This window comes from Crinia signifera, chromosome 4 (genome assembly GCF_055691185.1).
Source record: "Crinia signifera chromosome 4, ASM5569118v1, whole genome shotgun sequence".
NCBI classification, from domain to species: Eukaryota; Metazoa; Chordata; class Amphibia; order Anura; family Myobatrachidae; genus Crinia; species Crinia signifera.
In genome coordinates this window covers 218922223-218934822 of record NC_139220.1, presented here as the reverse complement: position 1 = coordinate 218934822, position 12600 = coordinate 218922223, and the positions used below count along the sequence as shown (strand labels likewise).

General features: G+C 41.4%; 1 protein-coding gene across 1 annotated transcript in view; it reads right to left on the bottom strand.

The window, feature by feature from the left end:
* THSD4 (thrombospondin type 1 domain containing 4) overlaps positions 1–12600 on the bottom strand; it is a 708854-nt gene that overhangs the window by 510157 nt on the left and 186097 nt on the right. Inside the window, exon 5 of the mRNA XM_083183802.1 lies at positions 4025–4439. Within this exon, the coding sequence (XP_083039928.1) occupies positions 4025–4439 (415 nt within the window). The remainder of the gene's footprint in view (positions 1–4024; positions 4440–12600) is intronic.

The window sequence follows — 12600 nt, the reverse complement described above, 5'->3', positions numbered from 1 at the left end:
GTGGCGTAACATATCAGTGGTATTACTGTGGATAACATGTGGATAACATGTGTAAGGTGTACTATTGTGTGGTGTAACATGTATAACACACATTAGGTGTTTAACTGTGTGGCATAACATGTACAGGGGACACTACGGTGTGACTCATTGTGATTAAAGGTTACTACTGTTTGGCCTTTTTTGAATTGGGGTACTATTATGGGGCCATGTCCCTTCCCTATGTGACCTATGTGACCACGTGAGAAAGGTTCAAGATGACCCTATTTAAAATATGGTGGGAACCAATGCACTTCCTGGCACACAAATCCCTGGAGAGATCTGTAAAAAAATACCTTAAATCCATCCAATTCTATTATGTTTTTGACACCCTGCTTTCTCTTTAAAGCTGTCTGCAACATTGCTTATCTCACACGTACAGTAGATACAGAAATTGTACCAACAAGGTACTTGTACGAGATACATGATACTAGTTACAAGCCTACAACCATTAAAAGTTACCACCAATATCCTAAAATATCCATATGAGTGTTTCTCTAATGGGTCGGTGCAACGGGCCCCTGAGCCCAGAGGGGCCCACATTGTACCCATAATTTCCTACTCACCTCTCCTTAAGTCCCGTGCCGGCTGCTGCAATTGCAGTGAAAGTCACTGCAAAAATGTCTGTTGTGCATGTGCAGCACTGAATTTGCCGGTAATTACATTTCTGACCCCAGACAGTCAGCCCATGTTTTGGGAGACTTGCACATGCGCAGAGTCTATGGAACAATGGAGAGAAGGGAGCCCAGCCGGAGTCTGCACACGGGTCCCATTGTGGGCACAAAACTGGGACACCTTTGCTAAGCTGAAGAGAACTGGTGTGAGTGAAAATAAGTGCATGGATGATGCTTTTATTCATTGGTCAGAACTCACAGGAGCAGTGAGGCAGGAAAGATTAACCCTAGTTAGGGGTTCTAGAGGCAGTACCTGAGTCACCAATAAGCTGATTAGGCCAAAGACCAGGTTGCCAGTTGTATAACCTTTGTTAAATGGAAATGAGGGGCATGAATTGCGAGTCCCTGAGAGCCCATACACATGTGTTAAGCAGCAATACAAAAGCATACAGTACCTCCCAACTGTCCTGCTTATCCCTTTTTTTGTGATGTTCCCACACTCCCTGCCTGGGGCCTGCAGTGTCCCGGGGGCAGTTGGGAGTCCTCCCTGTCACCCGTGAATAGACGCGGTGTCTATTCTGCAGCCTGAGGGGCTGAGGACATAGCCAGCAGCTCAGAGAGCTGCTAGTCATGCACCCTCAATGTTGAAAATGGGAATAAGCCATGCCCTGTGCCGCTAGGCCACGCCCCCAACATTTTGCCTGCTCGCCTTCGGCACGCGAGGTGTCCCTCTTCACGTCTGGCCAATGTTGGGAGGTCTGATAAAGGGGGCTAAATGTTGCTGAACACTGGCTAAACCGGGAACATTGGAATGTGCTTTAAGAACTGTGCTAATAAAACAAAGTGAAGAACCGGCACCTCAACAGTTATAAACTTCTAGAAGCTTAATGTCTGTATAAAGCAGAGATTTAAAGTTGAGATCAACGAGCTGGACTTTAGCTGAAATGAAAGCACACTGAAATACTATTGGAGACTTGAAAGAATTTAAATTGGGCAAAAACAGGATGAATCGCAATAGATAATGAATAAATAATAAAAAATAAATCAATCATTAATAAATAAATAGCGCTACAAGGTCTCAAAATAGAAAGTAAATGTTCAAATTAAATTTATATTTATGTAAATATATGTTTATTTATATGTGTTGCGGCTCCCAAAAGGTATTCTGGTTAATTAAATTAAAATTTATGTATATATATATATATATATATATATATATATATATATATATATATATATATATATATATATATATATTTATTTATTTATTTATTTATTTATATGTTTTGCGGTTCCCAAAAGTTATTGTGGTTAATTAAATTTATATTTATGTAAATATATATGTATTTATATGTGCTGCGGCTCCCAAAAGGTATTCTGGCTAACCTTGGCAGACCATAAAAAAAAGCAGCAACAGAGAGTGCCTCACATAAATAAAGAATGATTATTTTATTAGCATAAAACATTCATATATAAAAACATTTACCATAAATGAAACATAGGCCACAGGGTAATTGCCTCTAACTAGATGGTAATCTGAGGTCCTCACCCCCAAAATAATCCAGATCCTCTGTAATAGAGCTGATAGGTGGATGGCTAGAGCCCCCATAGCTGCAGTGGATCGGCTCAGTGGCTCTGAGCGACAGACAGGGGAAGAACAACTGCCACTTCCCAGCAGTTGTATCGGACAGCAGAGGATGGCATGGTTCCGTGCCATGGCTCAGTGGATCCCTGCTATAGCCTACTGTGAAGAGCTGACAGGCTAGGCAGGCTTTGGTCAGAAATGTAATTACCAGCAACACACAGAGGGAGAACGCTGACTTAGGAGGCATCCGGAGGGCACAAAAGGAGTATCTCAATGGTGGCTAGTTGTCCTTAACGTGTTTCTCCCCTATCTGTCATGGCGGTTTCATGAGAAGATACCTTCTGATGAAATCACTGTGCTAGATAACAGAAAAACGCTTTAAAGCAATCTCTGTCTTTTGCTCAAATACAAACGAAAACTACAGTTGAATACACATGTAGGAATCAATAGACCATCGGCCAGAGTCAGTAGGACTTCCCATTGGCACCAGCACAACACAGAAATTTAGTATCAATTATAGTAATCTATATGAATAATTCATCTAAAAATTCAAATGTCTAATAGACCACCTTTTGGCAGCTGAATCCACAGAAGCTGCACGCATTAGTGTGATTCCTGCAGTACTTTTGTGTGTAAAAGTTAAAGAAAGAATGAAAATGTTAAAAATAAAATGGCATGGGTCCCCCCTACTAAAAATAACCAGCCCCTGAGCCGGTGCCAGTTTAAAACAAAAAACAGGGAAAAAATGTGTAGGGCCCATGGAGGGGGGCCCTTTATTGGGGGGTCCCCAGGACTGATTAGTTGGAGGGCTAATGTCACGGTCACAGAGTTAAAGCGAAAAAGAGCTAAAGAGTTGATCCATTGGAAAAAGCAGAATTGGCAGTAGTAACATTGTGACAGAGGCAGAGAATCCTACAGTCTGGTGCAAGGGTCACTACTACAGAGTTGAATAAGGTGCAAGGGGCAGTATTGTGTGGCATAATGTGTATAAGGGGTAATACAATGTGGCATAACATATCAGTGATATTACTGTGGATAACATGTGGATAACATGTGTAAGGTGTACTATTGTGTGGTGTAACATGTATAACACACATTAGGTGTTAACCTGTGTGGCATAACATGTACAGGGGACACTACGGTGTGACTTATTGTGATTAAAGGTTACTACTGTTTGGCCTTTTTTGAATTGGGGTACTATTATGGGGCCATGTCCCTTCCCTATGTGACCACGTGAGAAAGGTTCAAGATGACCCTATTTAAAATATGGTGGGAACCAATGCACTTCCTGGCACACAAATCCCTGGAGAGATCTGTAAAAAAATACCTTTAATCCATCCAATTCTATTATGTTTTTGACACCCTGCTTTCTCTTTAAAGCTGTCTGCAACATTGCTTATCTCACACGTACAGTAGATACAGAAATTGTACCAACAAGGTACTTGTACGAGATACATGATACTAGTTACAAGCCTACAACCATTAAAAGTTACCACCAATATCCTAAAATATCCATATTTGTTAATCACCCATGATCTACAGTAGGCATATCGGTGCACACAGAGACCAGACCAAAATATTTGCATTCCATTCAACAAACCAGGAAGCCAAATTAATTTTGCTTCTGTGGTATCGTTAGACTAATGAATCTGTTAAGTGCAAAATCACAATTATACTGCATGTTTTAGACATAAATGACTCATGGCTATTGCCAGTTTAACTTAGTTACAATAACCTACATATGAACAAAATATGCAAAAAAATATATATATATTTATTTTGCACTTACATTTTTATTGCACAGCTTATACTGTTTGTAGGCTCCAGTACAAGAGATGGCTGTAGTACCATGCTGTCCAGGTGGTTTATCTCGGTGTAGTTGGAGTGAGGTAGAGCCCGTTCTAGATGCATCCGATGGTACAGTTTGTGAAAAGGAAGACAGTCGATGATTTACTGAAGGTTCTTCTAACTGTGACCTGACTGGAGGATACACTTCTTGGTAAAAGTTACCCAGATGGGTTGATGGAATGCTGGAGAAGCGGCTCTGGGCTGCATTCTGCTCTTGTGTAGGCCGTCTTCCAGACTGACGCAGCTGTCTCTTTTTTCTTGGGGAATCCTGACCTGTATCACTTTGTAGTGGTAATATAGAAGGAATTTTTCCATATCCATATGATCCTGGACTGATTGAAGTTCTTGTTCTGTTTCTAGATTGGAACAAATAATAATGTATGATGGTCAAATACCAAAAGGTTGACGTAATGCTATTATACAGCACCATATAATTTGATAACTAGTGTATACTCACAGTGCATGACGAACAACAATTGCTGCACAAATTTAATGAACGGTTTGGATACATGAAACCGTTTTGAAAATCAAGATAGAGCTATATAATTAAATATTTCAGCTTTCTCAATAATTAGAGTAGTTAATTTTTATATTATATTTTATAAGAGACTCCACGGAATATTGATTAAGAAAAAACATAACAGGAATAACAACAGATTCGTCTTACTCTTACTTAAAGCATTATTGATCAGTGACCTTGCAAATCCAATATACTGGTAGAGTTTTAGTTTAATTGTATACTTTATTGATGTCCCATCAATCAGAAAATACCCTTGTTCAAAATCACTTTTGTAAAAGTGGTAATATATAGGAGTACAATATTAAATACTCCAAAATTTTACAGGAAGGAAAAAAAAAAAAAGAAGCAAATTCTGATTCCAAAATTCAGATGTATCAACTGAATACATATTCTAGTTGATTCGCAAGGGTGCGAGTTCGCAGCCTTCTGAGTCCACCAAACCCGCCCGGCGAATGCCGGGCCGCCCGCCCCCACACGCTGCATGTGTTCCTACGCACAGGCTGTGAATGGATGTTTAACATAAACAACTATTTGCATGCTGCAGGGAACACCCACATCATTATATGGAGAAGGAGAGTGGCAATCACACGCGTGGAAGGAGAGTGGCAGTCACACGTGGGGAAGCAGACTGGCAGTCATATACAGGGAACGAGACTGGCAATCACATACAGGGAAGGAGAGTGGCAGTCACATGCAAGGAAAAAGATTGGCAGTCACATACGGAGAAGGAGAGTGGCAGTCACAAGCAGGGAAGGCGAGGGAAGGAGAGTGGCAGTCACAAGCAGGGAAGGCGAGGGAAGGAGAGTGGCAGTCACAAGAAGGGAAGGTGAGGGAAGGAGAGTGGCAGTAAGAGCTTTGCAGCTTACAGAGTCAACCAGAATGAGGCCAAGATGTATATGTGCTATGCCCCCCCCCCCCCTGCTAGGAAAAAATGGCATTCACAAGCAGCATGTGTGTTACATGTGTAATACTGTATGTGTGTGTTCTGTAATGTGCTTTATCAGAACATTCCATTGATATAGTCATTCCGAGAAAGCAGTATTATAGGTATACTAAACAGTATTTACATGTGAAGTACAGCCAGAAGATAATAGACTACAATAAATGTTTAATAGTACCAGGGGCGGATCCAGGATAAAATGACAGGGGGGGCACCATGATAAAAAAGGGTTTGGGTGGGGGAGGGGCGGTGTTAGTGGTGCCAGTGTACATGCTAAGAGAGTGGCAGGAGAGGGTGGGAATGGAATTAAAAATAGGCCCTGGCATTTAAAGTACGCAGGCCCACCATGGCGACAAAAGTGAAGGATGTAGTTGTGCGTGCTCCAAAGGCGCGCTCCGGAAAAGGGTGTGTGGCCACTCCACAGGGGGGCGTGTCAACACCATATACAACTTCTACACATTATGCAACAAAATACTAGATCCCATTATACTTGCCCCTTACACATGATGCCAAATGGAATGAGCCAAACTTGACATAATGCCACATGGATTGAGCCAAAATTCAAATAATGCCACATTGATTGTGTCAAAATGCACATAATGCCACATGGATTGAGCCAAAATTTACATAATAACACACACGGATTGAGCCAAAATTCACATAATGCCAAATGGATTATGTCAAAATTCACATAATGCCACACGGATTGAGCCAAATGCATAAAATGCCATAAGGATTGAGCCAAAATTCACATAATGCCACATGGATTGAGCCAAAATTCACATAATGCCACACGGATTGAGCCAAAATTCACATAATGCCACACGGATTGGGAAAAAATTCACATAATGCCACATGGATTGAGCCAAAATTCACATAATGCCACACGGATTGAGCCAAAATTCACATAATGCCACACGGATTGTGAAAAAATTCACATAATGCCACATGGATTGAGCCAAAATTCACATAATGCCACATGGATTGAGCCAAAATTCACATAATGCCACACGGATTGAGACAAAATTCACATAATGCCACATGGATTGAGCCAGAATTCACATAATGCCACACAGATTAAGCCAAAATTCACAATACACTTCATAAACAGGGACATTATCCACCAAAGGCTCGCATTAAACATTTACACCATAATGTCCATTACACGTTAAGTTACACGCCATTATGTCCATTATGTGTTATGCCAAACACCATAATGCCTATTAAAAATTATGCTACATAAGTGCTGCTTCTCTACATGCTCATTGCCAGAGGTTCCATGCTCGTTGCCATGTGGGATTACATGCTCATTGCCAAGGGGGAATACATGCTCGTGGTAAATGGGGGACAGCCGCCGCCAGGCAGAAGTGATAGCCACTGACAGTGTCAGAGCCTGGCTGTATTCAGAGTACTGCAGGTCCCGGCTATTTGAAATAATACCCCTTTCACACCAGAAAATGCATTCCCAGGTTGGCCCCTTTTACACCAGCCGAGTCCCTGCATTTTCTGGTGTGAGGGGGAGAGAAAACCACCCCTCCCCCCTTTAACCAGTTATCTCATTTAACCGGCTATATCTTCGGAACCAACTGACCCATTTACATGAGACAAGTATTATATTGAAGAACTTCTGATCGGGCTTTGAATGATTTTGGTCCAGTGAAACTGGAACGTTTGGTTCCAGAGTAATCTGCCCTCAAAGAACATGAACAGCTATGAAATTACATTTCAAAAATAAAAAAATCGGTTTACACGCAATATTTCTGGAAGCGATTGACCGATTTGGACCAGCCTGATATCATATTGAAGGCCCAGCGATTTGGAATTGAATAAAATCAACCACAAGCTTCTATGATGCCAGGGCGGGAACTGGCAGCCGTCGGAACCGGGTGGGGGTCGGAATTGACGGGTCCCATATTATCCTATGGGGAAAAAACGTTACAGGTTTGCCAGGCGATATCTCTGGTTCCCGGGGGGCTAGAGACACGGGGCTGGGCTCGTTGGAAAGCCCTGGTCCTCAGCTACAAAATAAATGACAGGGGGGGCACGTGCCCGGGTGCCCCCCCCCTGAATCCGCCACTGAATAGTACTATTAAGTAATACAATCTGTGTTAATTCAGCTGTCAGCAGTACACCGACTAGGGGGTATTTTATAGTAAAAGATCCGTAAAGATTGTGTGGTTTTACAAAATTAGATATAATAAATGTCAATTTAACCACATACTTAAAGTAATGGCTCACTTAAAATAATGAAGAACTAGCAAGCACAGTTGTATATAGTTGCTGTTGTCAGAATGTGTTATGAGAGGACCACTAAATACCAAAACGCTATTTTCAAGAAATTCAAGGTTAAATATATTGCCCAGTGTTATCCTGACATCCCACTAGGGCCATGTTTAAGTGACATATTACATCACCACTCTATTATAGGAAGCTTCCCCCAAATTTAAGCATAGACTCTTGAGATCTGATACAGGTCATAAAGCTGATATGAACTGAATCCACCCCGTGCAATTCTGCTCAGCAATGACGAACGGTCAGCCATTGTCTCTTTAGTCTGAGAACCCCGACCTAACATGCTGCACAGGGGTGAAACGGACCAATGTAAATATACAGTATTTAGTTTAGTATAAAAAGTACATTTTTTCAATGTATGCTCTGTTTCTTAACCCCTTCCCGCCGCAGCCTGTTTTTGCCTTCCTGATAAAGCCCTTTTTTTCAAATCTGATATGTATCACTTAAGTGGGGATAACTTTTTTTTGCTTTTACTTATCCCAGTGATTTTGAGATTGTTTTCTCGTGACACATTGTACTTCAAATTAGTGGTAAATTTGGGTCGATACAGTCTGTGTTTTTTTGTGAAAAATACCAAAATTTCGTAAAAAAATGGAAAATTTAGCAATTTTCAAAATGTTAAATTTTCTGCTTGTGAGACAAATAATCATACCACTCAAAATAGTTAATAACTAACATAGACCATATGTCTACTTTATGTTTCCATCATTATTTCAACCTCCTTTTAATTTTTTGGGACACTCGGAGGCTTAAAATATGAATAGCAAATTCTCAAATTTTCAAGAAAATTTCAAACACTGATTTTTTTAGGGACCAGTTCAGTTCTGATGTGACTTTGAGGGACTTGTATGTGAGACACCCCCCTAAATGATGCCATTTCAAAAACTGCACCCCTCACAGTATTCAAAACAGCATTTTGGAAGTTTGTTAACCCTTTAGGTGTTTCACAGGAATTAAAACAAAGTGTAGGTGAAATTTCAAAATTTCATTTTTTTTGCAGATTTTCAATTTTAATACATTTTTTCTAAGGAACACAGTAGATTTTACTAGAGAAATGTGACTAAAAATTGATTCCCCCAATTCTTTTGTTTTCATAAATATCCTATATGTGGCCCTAATGTGCACGTTGACCAAACCACAGGCTTCATAATAGAAGGAGCACCTACTTGATTTTGGAGCCTCCTTTTTATGAGATTATTTTTTAGGCACCATGTAGGTTTCTAGGCACCATAAGATGCTAAAAGTTAGGAACCCCCCCCCCACAAGTGACCCCATTTTGCAAACTACACCCCTCAGGGAATTCATCTAGGGGTATAGTGTACATTTCAAACCCCCAGGGGTTTCACCAATTGTGGTACAACTGGGCAGTGAAAATGAAAAATTAAATTTTTTACACAAAAATGCAGTTCTGGCTCAAAATTTTTCATTTTCACAAGGAATGAAGGAGACAAAGCACCCCAAAATCTGTGCCCCAATTTCTCCCGAGTACGGCAATGCCTCACATGTGACCAAAAAATAGCATTTGGGTGCATGGCAGGACTCAGAAGGGAAGGAGTGATTTTTGGATTTTGCAGCTCAGATTCTGGTGGAATGAATGGTGGGTGCTATGTGGCATTAGCAAGACCCCCGAAGCACCAATACAGTGGAACCCCCCCACAAGTGATCCCATTTTGCAAACTACACCCCTCAGGGAATTCATCTAGGGGTATAGTGTACATTTCAAACCCCCAGGGGTTTCACCAATTGTGGTACAACTGGGCAGTGAAAATGAAAAATTAAATTTTTTACACAAAAATGCAGTTCTGGCTCAAAATTTTTCATTTTCACAAGGAATGAAGGAGACAAAGCACCCCAAAATCTGTGCCCCAATTTCTCCCGAGTACGGCAATGCCTCATGTGTGACCAAAAAATGGCAGGACTCAGAAGAGAAGGAGTGATATTTGGATTTTGCAGCACAGATTCTGGTGGAATGTTGGTGGGTGCTATGTCGCATTAGCAAGACCCCAAAAGCACCAATACAGTGGAACCTCCCCACAAGTGACCCCATTTTGCAAACTACACCCCTCAGGGAATTCATCTAGGGGTATAGTGTACATTTCAAACCCCCAGGGGTTTCACCAATTTTGATACAACTGGGCTGTGCAAATGAAAAATTACATTTTTTTACACACAAAAATGCAGTTCTGGCTCAAAATTTTTTCATTTTCATAAGGTATGAAGGAGAAAAAGCACCCCAAAATCTGTGCCCCAATTTCTCCCAAGTATGGCAATGCCTCATATGTGACCAAAAAATACCAGTTGGGTGCATGGCAGGACTCAGAAGGGAAGGAGTGATTTTTGGATTTTGCAGCTCAGATTCTGGTGGAATGAATGGTGGGTGCTATGTGGCATTAGCAAGACCCCCGAAGCACGGTGAAATGATGAACCTAATAATCCATAGATGTGTGGTATATTTTAAAACACTCCTTTATACATAGGCCGGGTTTGTCGGGGCAAGTTTCACAGTGGAAAATAGTATCCTTTCTTATTCCCTTTTTATAGCAAACTTTGCACCTTTTTTGTGTCCTGCCCTTTTTTGCAGTGGAGGGGATTTCGTTAGGAAAATGCTGCCCTGGTACAATACGGGGGCCAGTACTAGAAGTACTGGGGCCCTCTGCCTGCTGGTTCCCAAATATTAGGCCCTTTATGACTTCCTCTTGAAAGTGCATAAATGTCCCCCTCTGGCTGGTAGAACGGAATAGCACGTAAGCGTTATACAGTGCCATCTGGATGATATACACGGCCAACTTCTTGTACCAGATTTTTGTTTTCCGCAGGGGACTGTACGGCTTCAGTACCTGATCTGAAAGATCCACTCCGCCCATGTACTTATTGTAATCTAGGATACAATTAGGTTTTGAGGTGTGGGTACTGGTACCTCGTACAGGGACAGAGGTGGTACTGTCTCCATGAATTGTTGTCAGTATAAGGACATCCCTCTTGTCCTTATATTTGACCAACAACATATTTTCGGTGCATATTCCCCTGCTTTCACCCCTTCTCAGTAATTGGGCAACGTGCGTTTTTGGGAGGCCTCTTTGGTTCTTGCGCACAGTACCGCAAGCTGCTGTACCTCTTGAACCAAGGGCCTTAAACAGGGGGATGCTAGTGTAAAAGTTATCCACATAGAGGTGATAACCTTTATCCAGGAAGGGGTGCACTAAATCCCAGACAATTTTTCCACTAACACCTACGAGGGAGGAGGGGCATTCTGGCGGTTCAATTCTTGAGTCCTTCCCTTCATATACCCTAAACCTGTGGGTGTACCTTGAGGTGCTTTCACACAGCTTATACATTTTTATGCCATACCTTGCCCTCTTATTGGGAAGGTACTGGCGGAATTTAACCCTTCCTTTAAAATGTATAAGGGACTCGTCGATACAAATAAATTTTTCAGGGATGTACATCTCTGCAAATTTGGCACTGAAATGATCAATGACCGGCCTGACTTTGAATAGCCGGTCAAAGGTGGGATCATCTCTGGGTGGGCACTGTGCATTATCGGTGTAATGTAAAAATTTAAGGATTGTCTCAAAACGAGTCCGAGCCATGGCCATACGGTAAAGTGGGGTGCTGTACAGAACATCTGTACTCCAATATTGCCTAATTTCTGGCTTTTTTACTATGCCCATATGTAACACCAGACCCCAAAACGTCATCATCTCTACTGCATCTACAGGGGTCCACCTAGCAAATGATGACGTGGGGTTTTGAGCAATAAACTGCTGGGCATATAAATTACTTTGGTCCACCATTAAATTTATAAAATCATCAGAGAAAAATAATTTGAAAAAGTCAATTTCTCTGAGACCTGTTGAATCAAATTGGATTCCTGGGATGGCCAAAAACTCAGAAACCTGTGGCTCAAAATTGTCTGGTGGTGGGGTCCATACGGGATCAATCATTTGGGGGGGGGGGTCTCAGCTGCTCTACGGGGGCGCCTTTGAGGGGGTCCCTCATCACTAGAGGAGGAAGAGGAGCTTAAGACGAATCCTTCAAATTCCCCGCTTGCATCACTGGCTGTGTCAGAGTCAGAGGCAAGCATGGCATATGCCTCCTCCGCTGAATACATTCTTCTGGATGACTGGGATGACATTTGGGATGCCATTTTTATTTTTGTGTTTCTGTAAGTGTAATGTTTCAACACGTGTATAGTGTAGGGGGGTACAAACTTTATTTCAACACGGGGGGTATGTAGTGTGTAGTGTGTATGTAGTGCAGAAAAAAAAATACTTTATACAGGAATTTGATCCCAATAAAAATAAATAAAAAAAAAAAAATTGAAGGGGTTAAAAAAAAAAAAAGGTCCTGCGCCAAAAATTGAGCACAGATGTTGGTCAGTAACGTCCGTCACTGAACAGCGCTCAAAGGCAACAGGAATTTGATCCAAAAAAAAAAAAAAAATTATATCAACCCTGTGCCAAAAATGCTGTTCAGTGATGTACGTCACTGATCAGCGCTCAGCGGCCACAGGACACCCACAAAAGCAACGTGGGTGTAAAAACAATTTAAAAAAAATAAACCACAGCACTCTCCAAAAAAAAAAACAATTTAAAAAAACTGCAGAAAAAAAATTATATCAACCCTGTGCCAAAAATGCTGTTCAGTGATGTACGTCACTGATCAGCGCTCAGCGGCCACAGGACACCCACAAAAGCAACGTGGGTGTAAAAACAAAACCCCACTGCACTCTCCAAAAAAAAAAAACTGCAGATCAGTGATGCAG